Below are 26788 nucleotides of genomic sequence, written 5' to 3' on the forward strand. Positions count from 1 at the left end.
CCGACGGCCTTTGCTGGATATCAACCCTCTTGTCAATTCCTGTCAGCCTACTGTGATTCTATCCCTCTACAAACATTTTATAAATAAAGGTGAAAGCCAAAAAAAAAGGGTCGATTGATCCATTGTGTTCTGGCGTGGATCAGTGGACTTTAAGTTATTTCTTATAGATATCACAATGAAAACACACGTTTCAAGGTTTTACAAAAAAAAAAATATATACCATTATTTTTTATCTATTTTTTTTTATTTACATTTTGTGAATATAATCTTACTGACTAATGGGGACCCACTTGTAATGCCCACCAGTGGGCATTACAAGTGGGACCATATAGGTTGGAATCAGGGGGGCAGTCAGACAGATATTTTGTGAAGCCACAAGGAAATCGGGATTTCCTGAAAGTTCATATAATGGCCTGTTGTGGCGCGGTCATTGGGCCCAAAAAAAAACCATAGCCCCATAGAAGTCCATGTATTTGGGCCCAACTTCACCTAGACTGTATTACCTTAATAAACATGGTCATGAATACTTTCTGCTTCCAGTCACTAGTTTAAAGTCTCATTTCTAATGTCATAATATTCTTTTTGGAAAATTATGGTCCCATTTATTAAAATAATTACCATAAAGTCGCGTATGTTCTGAGGGGCGTGGCTACCGTTACAGTCTATGATCGGGATTCCCCACCCACTCGAGTCAAAATAAAAACCAACTAAGAAGAAGGGGGGAAGTCCCGCCTCGTTGTCTGGGCCAGCCAGTGGGCCAGCTAGGCCCAAAAGGATCTAGAAAGATGGCGATGTACAATTCAAGGACTGACAGGCTTCATTTTACGTTCATGTTAGACCCGGGGAACGCTTTGTCCATATTTTTTACAGTCTATGGTTGGAATCCACTGCTCTTAATTCATCCTTGTTTCCTGTGTATTTGTCTTCCTCTCTGTCTGACCAGCTGTCTACTGCAGCATTAACGATCCGCCAGCCAACGGGGGCGTGGTCAACCGGACTAATCTCCGCCATGGGAGCAGGTTACAGTTCTACTGTAACCACGGTTACCGTCTAGTGGGCCCCAGCAATGCCACCTGCACACTCCACCCCAACGGGCTGTACCAGTGGGATATACCAGCGCCTCTATGTCAAGGTATAGAAACTCAATGGGATATAAGAACGGATTTTCTCTTTATTTTGTTCTCAACTAGCATGTTTTATTTATACTTCAAAGCGCAACAGTATTGCGCACAGAGAACAGCTGACATCACATCGCATCACGGATGCGACTGTTGTGAGCGTAGAGGTCTGCGTGCGCGACACCATCGCGGGACGAAGCATAAATTATACTTGATGGGCTGCAGGTGCGTGTGCAGCCATGGACAAACAGGCTCTGCTGCCGTGATCATGAGCTCACATCCTGTGACAGCGACTGGAGGTGTGGTTTTGAGGACAACTGATTTGAATTACTATTATTGCTCAAACACAACAGAAACCAAGGATTATATATTTCAAGGGCGAGAGATCACAATAAAAATCCTAATCATTCTTCCTCCACACTGGGAGAAAAACAGCATCTGAAAGTTTAATGGGGCATTTTTTACACAGAACTTTTCCATTGCATCTTATGAGAGGCAAGGTTCTTGTGCTGTGGGTATACGCAAGCATGCTGTTGCTTATCAGAGATAATAACTATTCCACAATCAGAGATTGTGGAATAGTTGTCTGGCTACGCGACACTACTCTGTAGCTGACTCACCCGCTGCTCTGCTAAATCTGTAGGCATCAATTATTATGCCAACATTATGACACTCCACGGACGATGACACACATGGTAATGAGGCTTCAGCGATCTGTGACATAACGGCATGTTTGGATACAGCATGTGCATATTTTGGAACTGTGTACTACAGCAGTTTAGTGTGGGGAGGTGTTGGGAGAGGTGAAGTGTGGTCCAAGAAGTCCAGGGCCCTGAAAAGCCTTAATAAAGACCTGTACAATGGCGTTGGCGTTCTTAAGTAATGCACTTAAGTACAATTTAGAGGTACCTTTCTTTTTCTTTCCATGTTTTGATACTTACTGTGTTTTGCATGAATCTGATCTTGGTCTTTACTTATAGGAGCAGGGATACGGTAAAGCAACAGTAGACATTTACCAACGCGTTTTGTGAATGAAGCCCATTGTCTGTCCCCAGTGTGTAACTTCACAGTCTCACCTGACTTGAGAACTTGAAACTATATAGCAGTTTGATTGAAAATGTCTCTCTTCAACTCTCTCTCTCTCTCTCTCTCTCTCTCTCTCTCTCTCTCTCTCTCTCTCTCTCTCTCTCTCTCTCTCTCTCAGCGGTCTCTTGTGGACTCCCCCAGTCACCAGGCAACGGCAGCTTCCATGGGTCCCAGTACACGGTGGGTAGCCAGGTGACCTACGAGTGTAACCACGGCTTCATCCTGGATCCCAGTCTGACCGTGACAGCGCTGTGTCTGGAGGACGGCAGCTGGAGCAACGCTGCCATGCCCCCCAGATGTCTACGTAGGTTTACACAGCACCACACGCCACTGTTTTCCTTCTTGCTAGTGGTGTAAAGTTGAACTAAGTACATTTACTACTTAAGTACTGTTGTAGTTATTTGTAAGTATTTAAAATGTCCAATATAATTCTACTCCACTACGTCTCAGAGGCACATATATTGTACTTTTACTTATACTTAAAACGTTAGTTACTAGTTACTTTGTAGTTTTTAATTATTATAAAAACATCAGACCTGTCTGAAGTGAGTGGTGCTGTACTGTACTGTACTGTACTGTACTGTACTGTACTGTACTGTACTGTACTGTACTGTACTGTACTGTACTGTACTGTACTGTACTGTACTGTACTGTACTGTACTGTACTGTACAAGCCCTCCTCCCTGGCCTGTGTGTGTGTCTGTGTCTGTGTGTTAGGCTGTGCAACAGTGACACTTGGTGGTGAACAAACGCTATAACGCTATTTCCGTGCTCGGACACAGCCAGACACAGCCACAGCTACAATGTGCTATCTATAGGAGTGGTTGTTGGCTATCTATAGGAGTGGTTGTTGGCTATCTATAGGAGTGGTTGTTGGCTATCTATAGGAGTGGTTGTTGCAGCACTCAGGGAAAAAATGAAAATAGCCAATCTACAAGCTCACAATGTGACACATTGTGAGCTTGTAGATCAGCTATTTTCAAAAGATGTACTGTATACATTTGAAAACTTAAATGGACATTCTGTTATACAATTACTGTATATACAGTAAGAACAGTGTATCTATGACGTCCCTAGTAGAACAGAATGAGCAGGAACACGCATGCATCTCATATCATATTCATAACATATTGCACATACAGTCAGTCCCTCTGATGCAGTAATATACAATCATCAATCCATGGTTAATGTCACTGAGTCCAACAATTAATGAATGCCACAGACGAAAAACAGTCTAAGTCCACACTATTGATCCATAATGTATAAATGATAGATACGGGTTCAGGACAACGAGGCCTTTTCGTGGAGGGGTCAGAATGAAATTTGGACTTAGACTGTTTTTCGTCTGTGGTACTTATTATGACCACAGATATGCTCTAAAAGGGTGAAAACATATTTTTTGTTTTAGCTCATTTTATGACTCCCATATTGATTTAATAAATAGACCAACAATTCTTAATAAAATTAGCATTACATGATGTTCTGTTCTCAATTATTATCACGTTTTGACCTAGTAATAATCTATTTGTGTACTGCTGTAAAGAATAATAGAAGCACACTCCCAGTCAAGACTTTATTGTAGATTAACGTTTCGACATAAGGTGTTCTTCAAAATGAACAATAATAAATACCAGATGCGTCGCATCGCAACGCAGCTTGTAGATCGGCTATTTTCAATATTTTTACATAATTTGAAAACATGAAATGGGACATTATGCATGTCGGAATTGTCATAGTCCGTATCGTTCGGCTGTAAGCGGCTTTCCAAAGTTAGTGGGATGGGCCTGTTTCACACAAAATGACACAAATCATGAACGGAATGTCCAATCCACCCCACATTTTATTCACATGTCGAGGGACGTTTAATCAACGGAGAGTCCAAAGCAATTCCGTTTTCATCCATAGGGGGCGCCGCAAATGCAAAATTGTACGTTTATTGCAAAAACATGCTTTTTGTGGGATACATCTGCTAGGTTTACAATAGCGTAGCCTACGTGCGCTATAGCGAGACACGACAATTCCCTCTCAGTAATGGGATCTATTACATCACATTACCCACATTGTACATCATTTGGTGTTCATATATTCAGAACGGGTAAGGTCTAGTAATTACAATCGTTTGTTTGTCTGTTGTTTTTTTTACTATCTTCCAAAGCGGTCCACTGCCCCAGTGTGGAGGGGGTATTGACCGATCACATGACCTACCATCTTCTCTCTGGTTGGCCGGAGGAGTTTGGCTCCATGGTCATGTTGGAGTGCTCAGCGGGACACTATTTAGGCGTGGGCCGCAGGACGCTGCGCTGCCTCGCCAACGGGACGTGGGAAGGAGCGCAGGATCCGGCGGCGTGCAAGAGTGAGTATTGGTTCCATTTGGAAACTCTCAGAGTCGCTGCAGACCCCGTGACTCCTGAAGGAATGACCCCATTTAGACCTGGATTAACCTCTGTGTCACATGTGTGACCTCTGTGTCACATACACCGGCTTTGTGTCTCTTATAGCAAAATGTTTTGAATAAGAATTTGAAGGTTTTCAGAAAACCATAGGTTAGGTTTTAGGAGGCCTTGGGATTCCCGAGACCCCACTTTGAGAACCACTGGGCCACTACACTCACTGGTTCTCAATAGCCTTAGCTAGCGTAGCGATATCACTGCGTGGATATTAGTCTCTTCCCTCTCAGTGTTGATTGGTTGGTTATAGCCTGGTTCCAGACGAATCTGGTTGGCCGTCACCATTTTGGCGTCCTCCCACAATTGAGAGGGACCAACCTAGGGTAATATGCATTGCAACGGCAGATGAAGGTTGGCTACGTGAGGCTGGGTTCTCAACATCAGATCCGGGGACCCCCAGAGAGTCCTTGAAGAGAGTCCAGTGAAATGATTGAAAGTTAGAAACCAAATTGACCCATTTGTACAATTTCAGTGTTAAAAAATTGACACAGAATGAGTCTACACTCACGCTAATTTTTGAACAGTAACATGCCCAAAATATGGTTGCCAGGTTGAAGTTGGTTTAAAAATGTGCTGTTCGGCAGCCGACTCTTAGGCTTAATGACAGATAACAGACCTGTCCAAAAAAAAATATATGTTATTTTAAGTGCTACATACTGTACACAATATAGGCCTATATTTCCTTTGCACCAACTTAACCACACGAATGCTAGTGTCCCTATGCTTGGGCTAACATCAAAATAGATCTACAAGTTTTGCTATGCGACACGTTTTGAGCGGCTACTTTTGGCAAAGAGATTTGGTCTAGAGGGTTAAAGGACAGACCCCTAGGCGAGGAGAACTCCGGTCAATGAATTGATGAATTGAGTTGAAGTGGTTATTTAGTCTAGAATTGTACCAGGAGACCCATAATCATTATACTTTATAACTCCCATTGTCTGTGTTTCTAAACTCTCATTTTATTCATCAGTCATCTCCTGTGGCGAGCTGCCTTCGCCTGCCTTTGGCACAAAGCTGGGGACCTTGACGACATTCGGGGCGACTGCCATCTTCATGTGTAACCATGGTTACACACTGGTGGGATCGCATGTTAGGGAGTGCGGTGCCAATGGCCTGTGGAGTGGTGCAGAGACCAGGTGTCTAGGTGAGTGCCACCAAAACCCAGCCAAGTCTATGTAATGAGTGAGCCTTCAGCAGTACGCAAGTGGTGTTGCACCGGTTGGCCCAAATAAATCTAATCTGATTCGGGATGCGATAGCTCTAACAATTTCCCCTCAGTATGCACGTTCAAGCCTACTGTGATGGAGAATATATACTATATAACATGGCCATTATGCTAACAGATTAAATGGGGTGGATGAATGAAATCTTCATCTAAATGAGACACAATTTGTTTTGTTTAGCAGCAGCCAGTATCCCTGATAGTATAATACTGGGTGGTTGAATTAACAGATATGAGACAATATTATGACCTCTTAGCAAAACCCATTAACCTACTCATAGCTGAGCTGTTATGCAGTTGTAAAGTTGAGTTTTGTTAATGTACATTAATCTGATGGGGCTCCAAATTGCACAGTAGAATGTGTACTACCAACCATACATTGTGGTACAGTTAGATAAAATATGTCTTCTAAAAGCCTACCTTTTCGTACCGTACAGTATACTAAAGCTACTAATTATATATAAATCTTTCAATAAATGCACTGAATCTCTGTGCGTATGTATACGAAAATGTGCCTTTTAAATGGTTAATAGTGCATTTATATAGCGTTTTTGTCCAAAGCTCTTTACATAGATGTGTGCAATACATTCCCCCATTCATACATCGATGGCAGAGGAAACCATGCAAGGATTGAACTGGGAACCTCACAGTTTTCCCGGCCAATCCACCCCTAAACCGTATGTCTGTAATCCACGTAACTCGAGAACCGTTCGCCCCATGGACTTTAAATTAGACACACGCATTCCACACCATCACAGGGAGGGTAGTGCCCGCCCTTGGATTGTCGGATTATTGATTCACAGTTGTCCAGAACCGCCAGAAAAGGCCCATACTGTATATGGTCAGGCCCATATATATGCCCATACTGATAACATCAGAGATCTGCATATACATTATGGACGTAAAAGGGACAAAGACTGGGAAGCATGAGGTCAGTTTGCTGCCTCCCCCCAGGTTGGCAGTGGAAGTGTGGCGCCCATGATTACATATATATCCAAGGGCGGGCACTACCCTCCCTGTGATGGTGATTGGTGATACTCTAATTAACCACTTTATGTACGCGGACGACCTGAGCTTAATATCCCCTAGTAGCAGCGGACTCCAACATCTGCTCAATATCTGCTCTAATTATGGGCTGGACTTTAATATTAAGTATAATGCTAAGAAGAGCATGGTCCTGATATGTAGAACGAAGGATGACTCGGAGCTCAGGTTCCCACATTTTTACCTGTCTGGTCAGACTGTAAATGTAGCTAAAAGTGCTAAATATCTTGGTCACATCATCACAGATACACTAGATGATGATGAAGACATGTATAGACAGAGGAGAATGCTTTATGTGCAAGCAAACATGCTGGTTCGCAAATTTCACCACTGTACAACTGATGTTAAGGTTAACCTGTTTAGAGCGTACTGCACCCCCCTCTATACTGCCCCATTGTGGGTGAACTTTAAAAAGGAGAGCTTGCGCAAGCTGCAAGTAGCCTACAATGACTGTCTGCGCATTCTACTCAAGAAACCCAGGAGCACTAGAGCTAGTGCACTATTCTGTACACTAGGACTCACCACCTTCATGGCCCTCTTGAGGAACCTTACCTACAAATTCATGTGTAGACTGGACCGCTCCTTGAATGGATTAATACGGCTGATGACAGACCCTCTCTGTAGCTCTGTCAGGTTCACATCCACCATCAGAGGACGCTGGCACGAGTGCCTCTTTTGATTTGTTCCCTGAGGGGCTGGATAACTTTTTTTTTTTTTTTTTTACCTTTTTTTATGTATTGTATGTATTGTATGTTTTTACCCTGTGGGCCATGAGCCTGTAATAAAGTTTATATAATAAAGTTTATATATTAGATAATTGACACTGCGTGATAAAATGGGTTGCAAAAATCGTGGGATAAAAATTATACAAAAAAAAGGGACAAAGAAAGACAGATTTAGAGAGCTCCATATATGAGCAAAAGGGACACAGACAGACAGACGGTTAAAACGGGTGCTATTCCCGATTTTCATTGTTCTCAACTTGCATCGTTCACAAGTAGGCCGGTGCCCGACGAGCACAGGTAAAAAGCCTATAGTTGAGGGTAAAAGCTCTGTTTGTGTGTGTATGCTCTTGTCTATTGTAGCAGGCCATTGTGATTCTCCAGACCCTATTGTCAATGGCCACATCAGTGGAGATGGTTCCAGTTACCGTGATACAGTGGTGTACCAGTGCATGCTGGGATTTCGGCTAATTGGTACATCAGTCAGAATCTGCCAGCAAGATCATCGGTGGTCAGGAACCACACCTGTCTGCGTCCGTGAGTAGTCTTTGATTTCATAATGATTGCAGTTCATGTGTAATATTATGCCGTACGAACATAAAGGAATACTTTACTGTTGGTTGGTACCTCGAACGGACCGATGTGCGTTGCACCGCTGTGAACAATTTCCAAAGTTTGACAAAATAGCCCTCATGCTACTATAAATATAGATGCCATTCACATTCTAGTTTTAGATTATTATGTAAAGGTATTTGTACTTTACTTTAGTATTTCCAATTTCCATTACTTTTACTTCTACTCCACTACATCTTCGACTGCGAGGCAAATATTGTACTTTTACTCCACTACATTTATTTGAAATTTGAATTATTTGATTATTATCACAAAACATACATTAGAACCACTTCAGCTCACAATGCGTCACGATGCGACACATTGTGAGCTTGTAGATCTGCTATTTTCAAAATAATTTTACACATTTGAAAACTTTAAACGCGGCATTCTGCATAATGAGTACTTTCTACTTTAATGATGCCAATATGTTTTCTTTCTTCCTTTTTTTCCCATTTATTTTCCTTTTCCTCAAGTACATTTTGAATTCCAGACTTTTACTTGTAACTGTAGTTCTACATTGCAGTATTGATACTTTAACGTAAGTAAAACATTTCATTAGTGTATGTTACAGTTAATAACACAATGTTCTCTTCTCATCACTCCCTCAGCCATCACCTGTGGTCACCCGGGCAACCCAGCCAATGGACGGACCAACGGCAGCGAGTTTAACCTCAACGACGTCGTTAACTTCACCTGCAACCGAGGTCATACGATCCACGGAAATGCACGTGCGCAATGCAGGCTCAATGGGCAGTGGAGCAGCCCGCTACCGGTCTGCAGAGGTATAACACACACGCACGCACACACGCACACGGGAGTCTGGTGCACCGCACAGGTCCCGGACCTGGTGAGAGCAGGAATTGGACCTGGTGAGACGTAGGAGGGGTCCGGACAGGAGTAAAACCACAGAGCCTAGTCCTTCCATGCGCCGAGGCTGAGGGAGTGATGAGAAGAGAACATTGTGTTATTAACTGTAAGATACACTAATGAAACGTATACCTCCCAGTCCCGGCAGAGTAGCTCCGGATTAGTTCCAATGGATTGTGTGTCCCTGGTCTTGCCCTAATGGGACTGATCGAGGGTAGCTACTGGGACGTAAGTCGGGACTTGATCAACCCCGGCTGGGTCGCCTGAGTGAGGGGTATGATGTTCAACAGACCCAAAACCCAGATGAGGTTGGGATATATCACTGAGGATACTTCCCAGGTGCATCCATGCGATTTTTTTTTGTTCCAATGTAGAACTACTGCGTTACAAGTAAAAGTCCGGAATTCAAAATGTACTCGAGTAAAAGTATTGGTATCAAAATTTATTTTAAGTACCAAAAGTAGAAAGTACTAATTATGCAGAATGTCCCTTTTCAAGTTTTCAAATGTATAAAAAATCATTTGAAAATAGCCGATCTACAAGCTCACAATGCGTCGCGATGTGGCCAAAATCTATATAACAATAAATCAAAGTAATCAATTGAATTGATTATGTAAGGGATAGTGTATGGCTACGTGGTCATTGTTTATAGATAAATCACAGAGGGGGTGATTTATATATCAACAATGACCACCCAGCCATACATTATCCCGCTTATTACACGGCTACTGTATAAATTAATATATTTGACCCAAAAGGGACAAAAAAACAAAGTAGGCCTATGTCCTTGCTTACGGTAATGAAAGTATTCCAAGTTGGCCCCATAGAGTGCAATGAATCGCCTTGGAAACAAGGAAGTGAGTGTTGATCAAATGGAATCAATTTCCGGTTACTGCATCGTCTTTTTTTTCGCTTCAAATGTTTTCAAAAACATTCTTGAGAGCAATGTTTAGCTGTCAATTACATTGTGTGTTTGTTTACATGGCTGTCATGTTGGATACAGCATTTCAATCCAAGCAGCGAATCCAGGTGCTCCGAGGCTTTGATTAGACAGCTGTTGTAGTCTGTTTTAGAGCGGAGCAGTCTTTTTTCAAGGAATAACACACTGCTCAATTCAGCGATTGACCAATCAGAATCAAGCATTGAAATAAGCTGTGTAATAAGAACAAATATTCAGTTTTAGTCTATTAAACAGTGTGTTTAATCATTTATTCGATGAATCGGAAATGTTATCAATAGAACAAGAAAATAGTCGCGACCCTAATATCATTACTGCGTTTCCCACTAACCTCTTTGTCATTGCCACCCCACCAGCCATGAACTTGTTTAAAAGTCGTTTTTTCCAACACAGCTCAACTCAAACTAAAGTCTGTGACAGAAGAAATGGGCTCTTTTAAACGTAACATTTTTAATCTCTTTAAACAACTCGGAAGACAGTCGAAAATAATGCAGAGAGAGAGAAACAAACAAGCAACATTTGTTGTTGTTTTTCACTTTACACCATTGTTGACGAATGTCAGTAGATTAGATGTTTTTGCTCACACCAATTATTTTCTTTTCCATACATGCAGCAAATTGCCTCATCCTACTTCACCAGCTGCTTCTTGGCATCTGGCTCAAAGCCTAAGTGTGGCAAAATGAATTAAGTGACTAAAGAGTTGAGTTTATCCAGTCCGGAAGCACTTGAACATAGGCCTACAGGCTGAAAGACAGTCGGTGATGTTAACTAACAATGATTATTGTGTTTATGGTAAGCTTACCTTTCATCCTTTCAACCTTTTGAAAGGAAGTGTGCAGAACAAAGTCTGCACACTCAGCTTGGAATTATTTTTTACTGCCCAAAGTTTAGATCACAAGATCTTCATCAGGAATTCAACGTCCTGATGAAGTTGCATTAACTATAAAGATAACGGTAATAATGAGTTGAGCTCATTATGCGGATATTGTCCCAGCCATGTTTCATTTAGTTTTTTTCTTTTTTTAAGAAAACATTTTTAGAATCTGCTTCAGGTCTAATGGGTAAAATTATGCTATTGGAATCTACATACTGTAGGGCATTGTAGGGCATTCATTTAGAGAGGTTAGGAGATAACAGGTTTCTACCCAACAGTAATGATTTCATGTAATGTATATGTGTACTATATATGCACGTCATCACATGAACTGTCAAAATGCTTAAAAATACTGTAGTAAAAAAAGAAAATAATAATAATAAACCGGCAAATGTTAAATTAGGAAGTACAGTATATACTTGATCATACTGCAGCGTCACACAATAGCGAAGCGACACATTTTGAGCTTTCCAATTGGCTACTTTGCTTTTTTTAAAGATAATAATCTTCTGTTCTTACCTCACGCTGGTCACGCTAAAGTATCTCTAGAAGCGTTAATATTCTAAACAAGATGCATGCTGAAGTCAGAAATGAAGACATTGTCCTTTTCGTCAAAACCATGGAGAGCTCCCTAGAGCCGTAAACAAGGAAGTGAACGGCAGCATGCATGCACAACACACAAGGTGCAGAAGGAAAGGCCAACCAAGATGTGTAAGGCCAAGGCCAAGACACAAGGCCTCCTGCTTTTTGACTAGAAAGGACGTCTATACACGTCCTTAGCAAAAATGGTGTTAAGTTCAGGTGGGTGGTGCTAAGGTGAAAACCAGGTATACTTCATGATCTTCTAGTTGAATTATAGTACCTGATATGTTTTAGGTGGGGGGAAATCACGGCACTTGTTATCCTGAAAAGTAACAGTTTTGGACATATGGGGTTTTGCACCGGACAGAGACGATATTGTACATGGTTGCCAAACAGTGCGAGGTTTTCCTGGTTGCATTGTCATACTGCACGCACACCGAGAACTGGGTCCCAAAACGGAGACTTGCATGAGATCAAAAACCACGTCGGCGAGATGTGCATCATCCTTCACGCAGATCGATGTCTGCATCACTGGTGAAACACATCCACGCATATAACTTTCATCATTTGATGTTTACGTATTTGTCCATTTCTGCTGTCAGCAGAACTGTAAAATGCTATGAAATAATGTGCAGTGCGAGATAACAGAACAAGATACAATACAGTACTAAACATCTATAAATAAACAATCCAATCTATAAATAATTGCACACGTGCTCTCTGCCCACACTCACACAGGTGCATGCGCAGTCGCGCACGTACCACACACACACACACACACACACACACACACACACACACACACACACACACACACGTGCGTGCAAACAACACACAGATTGGCACACAAACGCATTCTTCTCCACTTCACTGGAAGTCTCTTCAAGACCTGTTCTACTGGAACCGCCAGGAGATGCTGAAATGCACGCGCGCACACACACACACACACACACACACACACACACACACACACACACACACACACACACACACACACACACACACAGGTCGATAGTATAGCTGCTCAGCTGGAGTTTCCATTTAATTCTTTCTCGCTTACTGGTTCTCTACCCCCACATCTCTCTCTGTCGCTCTACCCCACCTCCCCTCTCCCCCCCATTTATCTTTTTTGTCTCTGTCCTCCCTCTGTTTTTGCACCAGTAGCAGCTGTCAATTATGAGGCTGAAACCTTCTCTGTTTCCACAGTGTTACCAACACGCGCACACGCACACATGCATGCACGCACACACTGACACGCACACGCACACTGCTGTCCCCCGTGGACTTCAATGTGAGCTTCCTTCCCCCCATGTGACACGCAGAAGAGGATAAGGTGCTCAGACTGGATGAGGGCAGGAATGTGTAGAGAACAGAGACTTATCATAAGAGCGAGGACTAGAACACACTGGAGGAGAATGGAACACTGCAGAAATTAATAGATTTCTAGAGCCCAACGAACAGCAGAAGCCAAATTAAAGACATTATGAGGATGGAGCGGATGGAGGCTCAGGAAGAAAAACCAAGAATGACTCGGTCATAACTGCCAGCTTGTGCAGTGCAGAGTATGGGTTTGTATGCCGTTCAGACTGGGTTTTATGGGTAAAGTCTCCCATTGGCTAGAGGCAGCCAATCATGAAAAAGTGTCCACTAAGGTCGTCAGTACAGTCGCTAGTAGAGAAGTATAGCAAATGTAGTCCAGGCGCTTTTCAAGCAAAAATAAAGGGCAGTGGAGGAGAAGGTTCACTAACAAAGCCAAGCGGAACGGAGCGGAACAGAGAGAGAGAGGCATAACAGCTAGCTGTCTACTCTTTGGAAGAGTGTATCGCTGTTGGCCAGAAAACCCAACAGCAGCGGTTCTCCTCAAACGTGTTAGAAAACCTGACAGCAGTGGTTCTCCTCAAACATGTTAGAAAACCTGACAGCAGTGATTGGATCTCCTCAATCATTTTCATGTCGAGAAGAACCCCCGTCCGTTTCCAAAATGATTTGTGCCAGGGACTCCCAGAATAGAAGATTTGTGTAAAAAAAAAAAAAAAGGCAAAATGTGTGTGTGTGTGTGTGTGTGTGTGTGTGTGTGTGTGTGTGTGTGTGTGTGTGTGTGTGTGTGTGTGTGTGTGTGTGTGTGTGTGTGTGTGTGTGTGTGTGTGTGTGTGTGTGCCTGGGACACTATTGAGTGAATGGAACATAGGCCTACGCAATAGCTGGTTGTTTCTTTCTTTGAAGTGATGGACGAAATCGACTCAAAACTCAAACTCTCTGAACTGAGATAGATAATTATTCCTTATGCACAATCAAAATGTGAGATCGACGATCGTTCAGCTGAAAGAATGGCACTGCGATGGGCCGAATTATTCAGTCTCTCCGTTATGTACATTTTTCAAAAAGTTCTAATCGGATAATAATGATCTTTAGCGTGGAGAGAGGGAGAGAGAGAGAGAGAGAGAGAGAAAGAGAAAAAGAGAGAGAGAAAGTATTTCAGTCTGATTTGCTCTTTGTCCATTCATTTTGATACATGTTGATGTATACATGTTTTTATACTTGATGTTGTCCTGGACAGTCAGCTCTCATTCAAAGCACACATTACAGAGGTCACTTGATCCTGTAGGTTTACACTCTGTTATAACATTCTACGAATTAGACCATTCCTCAGGAGTCAGCCCAGCTCCTTATCCAGACATCAGTCTCCTTACTGGCCTACAGGCATGCACACTTAAGCCTTTACAATTGATCCAGAATGCTGCAGCTCGCTTAGTCTTCAACCAGACAAAAATCTCACATGTCTCTCCCCTTCTCCGCTCCCGGTCAAAACTCCCGATGCTGGCCTTCAAAGCAATTTAAGGTATATCCTCAAAGTCTGATCAGACCCTACAAACCCTCCCGCGCGCTCAACTCAGCCAAGGCAGGGAAGCTGGATGAACATTCACTAAAACACCAGGACAACGCTCTACACGTCCCAAACTCTTCTCCCTTCTGGCTCCAAAGCTATGGAATGAACTTCCCTTTGCAATCAGAACTGCAGACTCACTCCCAATCTTCCACCGTAGTCTGAAAACTGACCTCTTCAGACTCCATCTTAGCCCGTAGCACTTGCCCTAGCCTCGACGACCCTACAGGGCAGGCATATGCAAAAGCTCAACTTATGTAATTTAGATAGACATTTCATGTAGACATACTGTACTGTAGCACTCTATAGTGTATATAGTTTTCTTAGCTTACATATGAATTGAATATATACTGTAGGATGACCACAATGGGAACAAGTCCCCAGGACTTTTTGTGTTATTCTTTTAGCTTTACAGGTACATAAGGTACATAAGGAGTTCACTATAGTATACATTTCTGCTAACATTATTGGCCAAACAGAACGTCTGACAAAAATGTCCTTCACAAGCTGTCTGTGACATCTGACAGCTCTATCTGACATCTCTGCATTGTGTGTGTTTGTGTTGTCATATAGTGGTCAACTGTTCGGACCCGGGTCAGGTGGAGAATGGCGTGCGTCAGTCCGGACTACGTTACCCAGAAGTCTTTAGCTACGGTGTCACCGTGGCGATCCACTGTAAACGAGGCTTCTACCTGCTGGGCTCCGCCCTCCTCACCTGCCTGCATGACGGACGCTGGGACCGACCAATCCCACGCTGCCTAGGTACTGTATGGAAAACTGGAGTTATGCAAGTATAAGTACCAATTACAACACACACACACACACACACACACACACACACAGTCTGAAAGCTATTCTAGCTGTGAAATAGTTTGAAGAGGGTGAGATACAGATGGAATGAAAGAGGTTGTGGAAGGAAGGAAGTCGAGGAGAAAATGGGAGGAAACTAATCATAAAAAAGAATGAGCGGCGTGTGCGTGCGTGCATGCTTACATGTGTATTGAAAGCCAGAGGGGAGTGTGTGAGTGTGTGTGTGCATGTGCATGAATGCTTGTGCGTGCGTGCTTACATGTGTATTGAAAGCCAGAGGGGAGTGTGTGAGTGTGTGTGTGCATGTGCATGTGCATGCCATGCATGCTTGTGCGTCCGTGCTTACATGTGTATTGAAAGATGCCAGAGGCATGTGTGTGTGTGTGTGTGTGTGTGTGTGTGTGTGTGTGTGTGTGTGTGTGTGTGTGTGTGTGTGTGTGTGTGTGTGTGTGTGTGTGTGTGTGTGTGTGTGTGTGTGTCTTGGGGTGACAGGCTTTATTGTCAGAGAGCTACCTGGCAGCAGATAGAAACACATACATTAAACTGGGGATGGATGGTGGGGTGGCAGAGACAGACAGACAGACAGACAGACAGACAGACAGACAGACAGACAGACAGACAGAGAGGCTGTATACACAGAGATACACAGAACAGAATACACAGGGAGATGAGAAGGTTGCTGTTTACAGATAGAATGGAGGGGGGGGATGGCGGGCTGTGAACATGGTAGTTCCATCACAGACAGCTTGGAGTTGGTTGGACTATTAAAGGGGAATTTCACCGCTGGGAAAAAACAGCAGTTTATCGCGCCGCCTTTTGGCCAATTGGAGTAAAACTGGTTTCAGTGCCATTTGGCATGACCCTCTACTAGGGTTGTCCCGATCCGATCACGTGGTCGGAAATCGGGGCCGATCAGCTGCTTTGTGTCTGAATAGGAAAACCTTATTTATTTTAGCTTTTAGTCAAAATAAGAATAATATTGCATTAAGATGAGATTTTGTTTGTTAAATAAGGTCCATCCATCCATCCATCTTCAACCGCTTATCCGTAGTCGGGTTGCGGGGGCAACAGCTCCACCAGAGTGCTCCAGACTTCCCTCTTCAGAGTAACATTAGTGACTTCCTCCTGGGGGATCCCGAGACGTTCCAAAGCCAGTGAGTCAATGTGTTTCCTCCAACTGCGCCTTGGTCTGCCCCGGGGTCTCTTCCCAGTGGGACGTGCCTCGAGGACCTCCCTAGGGAGACGCCCGAGAGGCATCCTAACCAGATGCCCGAACCACCTAAGCTGGCTCCTTTCCAGGCAAAGAAGCAGCGACTTTACTCCGAGTCTCTCTCGCGTGACTGAACTTCTCACCCTATATCTCTAAGGGAGATGCCAGCCACCCATCGAAGAAAACTCATTTCGGCCGCTTGTATTCGCGACCTTATTCTCGGTAGACAGAGATCTTTGCCTTCTGGCTCAACTCTCTTTTAATCACAACAGTGCGCTACAGCAACTGCAATACCGTTCAATTATCCGGCTGAAAAAAGGTAATAATTATAATAACTAATCTCATTATGGACCCATAATAAGTTGCATAATCGTGCATATAGTCATGCAGCTCTATAACAGTGACACAGACGTGACAGAAATGGTACAAAAAGAGTTTAAAATACATATACAGTAGGGCCTAGTATATTTTTGTATTATTTTTGTACTCACTTTAGGCCTTTTCGGTGCATGGGCAGAGCATACAAATTATATCCATATCTATGAGATGTTTGGTGGGAGAACTAAAGGTCAGAGGTCAAAAGTCAGAACACGAAATATGAGTATATCATATGTGTATCAAAGTTCTATTGCCGACGCTCAAGTGGTTCATGAGCTATGACCGTTCAAAGTTAGCATTTTGAATTGAGTGCTATAGCGCCACCCTTTGGCCAATGGTCATGGGCTTTGCGTCCTTACCGTTTGGCATGGCCCTCTACCATATTGCCAAGTTTCGCAAAAACCGACTGCTATTTTTGGCGGAAGAAGAAGAAGACAAATCCGTCAAAAAACAATAAGGGAACAAGAAGTCCCTTCGGTCCCTTAATAAATACAACATTTATTTTCAATTCAATTAATGCGATTCTTGTGCCAGTTTAACCACTTAAATTGGCGTCCCTGTTGAGGGCACCTCTTGTGTTACTGCACAGTAGTCTGGGGTGTTCATTCCAAAGTGGACGGTAAATAATCTGATCACTGGACACAGCTGTGTTTGATGGATATGTTGTTTTACATCACCCGTGGAATGCAAAACATGATTGCGCAGCTGCTCCAGAACGACAGAGAAGTAGAGAGGCAAAAGAGCAAAGCACAGAAAACAGCGAGACAGTGAGTTCCGTGGAGAGGATTACATTTCAGATAAATGGTTTTGGAGGATTGCAGGGGGGGGGGGGGGGGGGGGTTATTGGATGACTAGATATTTGGCAGAAATACAATATTGCTACAGTCCCATGTTGGCCGCGTCCCGCTCAATCCCCTGGTCCGAAACCATTTGACACAGGTTATTGATTTGGAAATGGTATTAGCCGTCGGGTTTCCAACTTCCACAGCGACGTAAACAGAGGTCCACCGTGGAAGGGCGTCAGACTGCAGAATGCTGTGACTGACCGTGACCAGACACCGATCAGAGTGAACCATTAATAACAACAGTGCTCAGAGGGCTTGCTACACGGCTCCCAGGAGGAGAGCTCTGCATGAGACATTCTTTCACTCTTTCTTTCTCTTTCTATCTCTCTTTCCCACTCTTTGTATCTGTGTTGACGCAAGGGAGACATACTGTGCCCATCCTAGCTGGGAGAGTTATCCCCTTTTTGTAGATCAAACAATTTTTCTAGACAAACACTTGTGCTCTGATTTGTCTTTTCTTTATATAGGCTACACTTTATTGAGTCAAAAACATGTACTGTACAAGTCGTTACAGTGTGTTACTATCATTAATGGCACGCCTGTGTTGCTGCAAGAACGAGCCGAAGGCGAGTTCTTTAAGCAGCGCAGAAGTGCCAATGACAGTAACGCACAACCTCAAGTGTAATTTTGCGATTATACAACAGTTACCCTTAAAACTATGATTTTCGCAAAAAATCATATATATTTTTTAATGACAGATAAAGCCACCAAGACCACAAATGCCCCAAGAAACTAGCTAGCCTAGCCACCGAGTCTGAAGCACGGCTAGAAGGTTGTTTCAACCAATCAGATTGCGTCCTCGAAACGACCTGTTGTATATTAACCCTGCACCGGTCCCCCTCTCCTCAACCCGTCCTGTGTCTCACCACAGCCATCTCCTGCGGTGACCCCGGTGTGCCTCCCAACGCGCTGGTGTCCGGATCCCGCAGCTGGACTCACGGTTCAGTGCTGCAGTACTCCTGCCTGCCTGGAGGGGTGCTGGTGGGCAACGCTACGCGCCACTGCCAGGAGGACGGCACATGGAGTGGAGCGCTGTCATACTGCACTGGTAAATATATATATATATACAGTGAAGAAAATAATTATTTGACCCCCTGCTGATTTAGTAAATTTGCCCTAATACAAAGAAATGAGCTGTCTATAATTTTTATGGTAGGCCTACTTGCATTTTAACAGATAGAGACAGAATATCAACAAAAAAGTCCAGAAAAAAACATTATATAAAGGTTATAAATGAAATTCCATTTGATCAGGTGAAATAAGTATTTGATCCCCAAGCACATCATGACTTAATACTTGGTGGAGAAACCCTTGTTGGCAAGCACAGAAGTCAGACGTTTCTTGTAGTTGGTCACCAGGTTTGCACACACCTCAGGAGGAATTTTTTACAGATCCTCTCCAAATCCTGAAGGTTTCGAGGCTGTCGCTTGGCAACTCGAAGCTTCAGCTCCCTCCACAGATATTCTATGGGATTAAGGTCTGGAGACTGGCTAGGCCACTCCATGACCTTAATGTGACCCAACACATACGGCCAAGGCAACAAAGGAGTGGCTCAAGAAGAAGCACATTAAGGTCATGGAGTGGCCTAGCCAGTCTCCAGACCTTAATCCCATAGAAAATCTGTGGAGGGAGCTGAAGCTTCGAGTTGCCAAGCGACAGCCTCGAAACCTTCAGGATTTGGAGAGGATCTGTAAAAAGGAGTGGACCAAAATTCCTCCTGAGGTGTGTGCAAACCTGGTGACCAACTACAAGAAACGTCTGACTTCTGTGCTTGCCAACAATGGTTTCTCCACCAAGTATTAAGTCATGATGTGCTTAGGGATCAAATACTTATTTCACCTGATAAAATGGAATTTCATTTATAACCTTTATATAATGTTTTTTTCTGGACTTTTTTGTTGATATTCTGTCTCTATCTGTTAAAATGCAAGTACCATAAAAATTATAGACAGCTAATTTCTTTGTATTAGGGCAAATCTACTAAATCAGCAGGGGGTCAAATAATTATTTTCTTCACTGTAGGCTCTCAGGCATTATGGGTAAATATACAGTGTATAGGCTCTCAGGCATTATGGGTAAATATACAGTGTATAGGCTCTCAGGCATTATGGGTAAATATAGGCTCTCTCTCTCAACTGTTGGGCTGAAACCGCTACATGTTGGGCAATGGAAAAAAGAGCCTGTGTTCCAGTGGATCCAGTGTAGTTATGTTCTAGTTACATTTTTATCCCACCATTTTTCCATCCATCCATCCATCTCCATCCATCTTCAACCGCTTATCTGTAGTCGGGTCGTGGGGGTCCATTCAATGGGAATGTAATCTTTGTGTAGGATTTGCTCAGACACATGTGACGTAAACTTTGTGTTAGGACGGAAATCTCCATAGCTGTGTATAGGAGGGGCTAGCGCCCCTCAGAAAGTTGAAATAGGGAGATACAAGGTTTCTTCCTGACAGCAGTGATTATGTAACATTACCTGATGAGCCATACAGAGCTTCTCACACCTGGGTTGCTTGTGGATTGCATGCACGCCGCACGCACGCACGCACGCATGCACGCACGCACACACGCTTTCGGTCACAGTACTGTGTTAACCACTTCTCACAGAGAGGGCTCACAGCTTGATTTACATACAGTATAGGATTTAAAACAGCATTTGGCATATTTGGATAGGATTGCGACAAAACATAATCACCATGATTTCAAGGCTTCATGGTGTGTAATTGATAGAAAATAATTATTAGTTTTTTGGTTGAACTACTCCTTTAAGACAAATAGTTTGGGAGCTATAGAGCAGCGCTTCTCAAATGCGTTGTTCCCCCTCCCACACCCATCTGACCACTTAACGCACCCGGCGCCCTTTGCGCCTATTTCCGTACGTATGTTTCTCCACGCCGATGGCGCCTTTGCACGCCTTTTTTAATATCAATTGATTATGGTCTTGTACACGCTCATAAGACTCCGGTACGGGAAAAAAACAAAAACAAACAAAGGCGGCCCACTTGAAATATCCTCGCAGCCCACCAGTGAGCCCCGGCCCGCAGGTTGGGAATCGCACGCACGCACGCACACACGTACGTGCGTACGCACGCTCACGCGCTCACAGCCCGGTGTAAGCTTACGTGTGTGTGAGTGAGTGAGTGTTCATAGCCAACCTACGTGGTGGGCTTTTCTATAAAATGGGGGCTGACAGGAGAGAGAGCGGGGGGACGCACGTCGCTCAAGGTGTCAAGCGGTGCGCGTGGTAGCATCACGTCCTACGGGAAGCCTCGCAACATGACATGTGATCATTTTCCCAAACTCAACATCAATCTGTCTCTCCAGCTGAAAAGCAGCAGGCTTTACCCTGCTGGCCTCGGAACGCTCTCCCCTCAGCGGGACGGCAGCCCCTCTCTCTCTCTCTCTCTCTCTCTCTCTCTCTCTCTCTCTCTCTCTCTCTCTCTCTTCTCTCTCTCTCTCTCTCTCTCTCTCTATCAGACCCATGCGTGCAGGAGGCCTCATTGAGATGCAAGAGAACTCACCGCCGCTCAGAGCTTATAGCTTCTTAAATTCACAAATCCCCCTGTCGGATGTTTTAACTAAGCTGCTAATATTGTAACACCCACCTTAATGCTAGTATAGAACATGCATATATGGCGCAGCTTTAAATGTACTGTAAGGTACACTCTGCGCGCACGCACGCACGCACGCATGTGCCGTGTAGGCCTTCTATACTTGTCTGTACAGCAGCTCAAGACTCAACAGATACATTTGGCATCATCCCCGGGACCCAAACCACATAAGAATATGTATTAAAGGCCTATTTATTTGTGAATGTAGCCGATCTAGTGTACAAGCTCACAATACGATCCAATGCATCGTGAACTTATAGCTGTGCTACTTGAACTAATTATGTTTTATTTTTTACATTATGGAATTGTTTGGATTTGAAAAATAGTTTAATTAATTTTTTCGTAATTTCGGAAACCCATAAACATAAAGCATTTGGGAAACCATAGAGAAACCAGTGGTCCTTCAGGGGGTTCCAGGTGGTCCCCAGCTAAATGATTTAGGAGTTAAATTATTACTTAATTTAGAAGAAGTCTACACAATTATAGAATGTATAGGAATTGTTATTTTGATCAATATTTCCTGTTATCTCTCCTATGGTACCAACATCAGTACAGCATGTTATTGGGGACAAAATCCTATCCAATGATAACAAAATAGTGAAGGTTTTGGGTCTATAAAGAGGCAAATTTTTGTCCATGCTGAATCCCATATCCCTTTGAAAAACATTTTGAAAAATTAAAATAGCCGATCTACATCGACACGTTTTGAGCTTGTACAAATGCAGAGTAAATAATGGACGTTGAAATGAAAAGGGTTGAAAAGCACTGCTGTACATGCATAACAGCCCTCCCTCCTCTCAGGTGTGAGCCCAGGAGTGTGTGGGGACCCCGGGGTTCCCCCCCACGGTGCCCGCCTGGGCGGAGAGGAGTTCAAAACCAAGAGCCTGCTGCGCTTCAGCTGCGAGGCGGGATACACCCTAATGGGCTCAGCCGAGAGGACCTGCCTCCACAACGGAACCTGGAGCGCCACGCAGCCCGTCTGTCAAGGTGAGGAATGGCCTCGGTCGGTACCCAGGCTTTCATTTTCGTTTCGCATTCGGCTCAGAATTGAAAGCCTGCATGGGAAAACGAGACACATTTCCTGGTCTAGGAGTGGAAGTGAACTACAGTGTAGAGGGGGTGTCGTTCCCAATGTGCTGATGTGGTCAGTGTTGGGCTGCTGCACTTTGAGAACCACTGTTCTCTGTTCAAGTGGTTAATTACAGTTCACCCCCTTATGGCTATTGACGTAATTGACATAATGAATCAATAAATCCCTCATGGCCACGTTACGTCATGTTATTGACGTAATCGTTTAATTCCCTGTAATCGGGAGCTTAATGTAACAAAATGTAGCAACTTTCAGCTTGTTTGGCTAACGGCCGATGTAATCTACTTAAAACCGGCCGAAATCCACGCATGCACAGTCGATCACGCACGCGCGCAGTCTTTATGTGCGTCGCTGCGTAAATGATTGGCTTGATTAGAACTTAATTTGACTTGGTTATAAAAGAGATCTAACAGTGCTACACAGTCCAAAGCTACTAATGCTTTGGACGTTATGATTCGTTAAACCGGATGTGCTTTTGCCAGATTGGTCAAAATCGGCATAATGGTGACGTTACCTCCACCATCAGGACTGGGTATAATATACTATAGGATTGCCATGTTCAAATTAGGTATAGTGTGTATGTCACGGATTTTTCTATTGGCATTAAAATGACGAATTAAACATAATGAATAGTGCAGGCAGAAGGCACAATCCACTCTTAATTAGGCTGGCCTAAATCAGTGGCAATTAGGCTGTGTTAAATCAGTGTTACATTTTGAACCGTGGGAGTTTACAAATCAAACCAAATGGACCCTGTATGATGGGTCCATTTGGTTTTCGTTTCAGTGAAATTCACAGGGCGGTGAAGCTCAGTCTACAGTATCAGATGCTTAAAGGTTATGTGGAGGTCCGAACCATTTCTTAATGATATGCATGGTTACTATCAGATCATGTTCCACGTCAATTATGTTGATGTTCTTAATACGCAACCAGTCAATCTATGTGACTTTAAGCTGTGTGTGCGTGTGTGCGTGCATGGGGGTTTCGCGTGTTTCGTTTATTTACGACCTTCCAGAGTTGTTTCTCATTAAGCTAATTGTGTTTTAAGGCTGATTCAGACAGAAAGAGACATCCATCACTGAGACACAAGAGCCAACAAACAGTTCCCACCCCCCCCCCCCCCCCCCCCCCCCCCCCACGCTCGCACGCACGAACGCACACACACACACACACACACACACACACACACACACACGCACACACGCACACACACACACACACACACACACACACACACAATGCCACATAAACAATGCTGCTCGCACACACGCACAAAACCATGTCACCACAACACACAACCATGCCACAACACACACACACACACACACACACACATACACACAGAAACAAAGCCTTCCATTCTTCCACCACTCGTGCCTGGCATTCTTGCACACCGGGCGTGCACCACACACACACGCACACGCCCGTGCCGTTCACTTCAGAGCTCTCTAAAGGCTCTAACTAATGAATCCATTCAATAGGTGTTTGATTGTTAATGCCTGTCAGCTGTCATGAACCTATTAGCGAGATGTGCTGTGGTTGGTTGCTAATGCCTGTCTGGCCTGTTAAGTGGATGTGCTGTGCCAGCACCTCCAGATCGATGGATCACTGGTTCAGACCAGAGACCACAGATAGACACTATGAGGCTGCTGGAGCGGGAAGCTCCTCTCTGCCCGCCACGGAAACCTTGGATGTCCAAAAGCCTCTACTTTTCACAGAAAAAAAACTAAACAAAAACAATCTCTGTTCCAATGGATATAATGTACTTATTATTAAAGATGGAGTGCCGTCATTCCCTCCCCTCCCCCCCAATGATCATCAGGTAGTATATCAGGTAGGTATACTAGTAGGAAGATAACAAATTAAAAAAAGTGTACAGAAAGTGTTAAAACGCTGTTTTCATGTGGCCACACACACCCACCAGTTCATTAACGGCGCGTTCAGAAATAGCGCACTGAGCACACTGTACAATGCTAACTAATAGGTGCGTGCGCTCCGGTGGGGTATTTCCTCTTTTTTTTTAATTAAATTTTTATCCCACGATTTTGTAACCCAGTTTTCTTTTCACCCAGTGCCAATTATCTAATGTAATCCTGGGCGCTACACTTCCTCTGCCAACCTGGGGGGGCAGCGGACTGACCTCATGCCTCCTTCTATGCATGAGGAGTCCAAGCTGCTTCTTTTCACCTGACAGGGGAATTTCCCCGGCCGGCCGGCCGGACGCGTGGAAGGGACACGTTATTCCGACCAGTTCCTTTCCCCTCCATCAGGCGCCCCGGCTGGCCAGAGGGAGGTAGTTTTAGAGACAAGGATTACGGCATGTTTTTGTGAGGGTATCTACCCTAGGGGACACGGGGAGAACATGCAAACTCCACACATAAAGGCCCTATCGCCAACCCCCGCCTCGGGTATGGGCACTGATGACGCGGAGGAGGGAACACGCCGCCAGTGCCCACAGCGTCCCCAGCGGGAATCGAACCCGCAGGACCTTCTAGCTGTGAGGCGACAGCACTACCAACTGTGCCACCGTGCCCCCTATTACCCTGGTGCGGTAATTCCATTATAAAAGGATACAGACGAAACTGCTGAACACTAAAGTGCTTCAACGAGAGACTCACGGGGGCTTGGGTATTTTTCCGAACACGCCCAAAGTATACCTGGTTTTCACCTTAGCACCAACCACCTGAACTTACGCCATGCCCACAACTTCCGGGTATGATGATGTCTCGCGCATACCCTCTATTTGGTTGCGGACCCAGATCTAGAAAAGATCTGGATCTTTTTTAATGCTCAAAAATTGCAGATGTACAGTACTGTACATGTGCAGTAAAATGGTTACTTACAATGATTGTGATGCCACACAACGAAAAATCTTCGTCAACTACCATTTTTCACTGACGAAAATGTAATGAAAACTAAGCTACGATGAGAAAATGTGTAAAACAATAATGCATTGTCTTCGTGTAAGTAATCAACTGGGGAACTTAATATTTTTTTACCTATTCACCTATAGGCCTACTGTAGGTGAAAATTACAAAATGTTTCATAAATATGAAAAAGCTACTCCTGTGGAAGTGTTATCATAATAACACTGATAAGGTATGGTATTGCTGAACTCAATTCATAATCAACGTTCCAATATTTTGGAGGTCTGGCTCATGGACTAAAAACTGGTTGTGAACTGAACCGGTTCCCAACCGGTGGAAAAGGGTCCTCTGAGAACAACATAAAAAGTTGAAGTCGTGGAGATACAAGGTTTTGTGCCTGATAGTTAGTTCCACTGTCCTGCTACAGGTATTGATGAGTAGCTGGTAATTAATGGTTCCATCTCTCCATGATCATCTCACGGAGTGCTCTGCTTTATCTTTGCATCCAACCTTTCTTTCAGTAATAGGAGGATCGATAAGGCCGGAACACTTGAGTGCATTGCTTATCTTGCCCGTGGCAGTGATTGATGTGAATATAATACCAGACACATTTTCAGTCCCTAGCTCACAGCTGTTGCCGAGGATCCAATCACGGAAGAAACAAAACGTCCTTATGCACACCGACGGGGGACAGGTGCGTTGGATAAATGAACCGGAAGAGTAGGAAAAGCAACGTCTCGGTTGGTCGGGCCTTCGTCAGAGGCTCAGAGTGACCAAAACGTTGCTGCTTAAATACAATTCTGTAAGTGAAGACAGTGTGCAGGATTCCAGTCTTTGAGGATCAAATGGCCAAACTGCCTCACATTAGCTAGGTCTCTAGTCTACCTCAGGGACCGTTTCTGTCTTGTGGTAATCCTCCCATAACTGCATCCAACAGTCAGTGGCGGAAGAAGCTGCAAAGTAACTTGTAACTTCCGGTAAAAAAAGGTACAATATTTGCCTCTGAAACGTAGTGGGGTAGAAGTATAGAAAAAGTATTAAAAAGTTGAATAACTCAAAATGTTACTTATCGTGAGTACAGTACTTGAGTATTATAGTTTCCACCACTGCCAACAGCAAGGGCTTGAGTGACAGCAGTAAATTATTAATAATTACAATACATCATGCATATTTAATATGTTTCTGCAGCGGTATCGTGCGGTAACCCCGGCACCCCGGCCCAGGGCAGGATAGTCTTCAGTGATGGCATCACCTTTGGCAGCTCCGTGGCTTACGCATGCTGGGAAGGATTCAAGACATCGGGCCTCACCACCAGACACTGCACCACTAACGGAACGTGGACGGGACAACCTCCTGACTGCACTGGTAGGATTTATATAGATTTTATTTGTTCTTATTAGTATTGCTGCAGTATCATTGACAGTGTTGCTATTAGGGGATGGATAGAGCAGGCGCAGTTTCCTAGCTCGCCAGCCCTCTGCCGTAAATATTTTATCATTGGCAATATTGTTTGTATTCTACTATTAGGACTAGCAGTACTTAGTATTCGTTGGTAGTAG

General features: G+C 44.0%; 1 protein-coding gene across 1 annotated transcript in view; it reads left to right on the forward strand.

Annotated features, from left to right (window-relative positions):
• The window catches only part of LOC310878179 (CUB and sushi domain-containing protein 1-like), a 740702-nt gene that overhangs the window by 667132 nt on the left and 46782 nt on the right, over positions 1 to 26788 (forward strand). Inside the window, exons 52-61 of the mRNA XM_083792333.1 lie at positions 944 to 1132; positions 2323 to 2508; positions 4360 to 4557; positions 5622 to 5795; positions 8003 to 8176; positions 8863 to 9036; positions 14993 to 15181; positions 18534 to 18710; positions 22074 to 22259; positions 26418 to 26594. Coding sequence (XP_083648459.1) covers positions 944 to 1132; positions 2323 to 2508; positions 4360 to 4557; positions 5622 to 5795; positions 8003 to 8176; positions 8863 to 9036; positions 14993 to 15181; positions 18534 to 18710; positions 22074 to 22259; positions 26418 to 26594 — 1824 coding nt within the window. The remainder of the gene's footprint in view (positions 1 to 943; positions 1133 to 2322; positions 2509 to 4359; positions 4558 to 5621; positions 5796 to 8002; positions 8177 to 8862; positions 9037 to 14992; positions 15182 to 18533; positions 18711 to 22073; positions 22260 to 26417; positions 26595 to 26788) is intronic.

This window comes from Protomyctophum parallelum, assembly GCF_964188405.1.
Source record: "Protomyctophum parallelum genome assembly, chromosome: 2".
Classification (NCBI taxonomy): domain Eukaryota; kingdom Metazoa; phylum Chordata; class Actinopteri; order Myctophiformes; family Myctophidae; genus Protomyctophum; species Protomyctophum parallelum.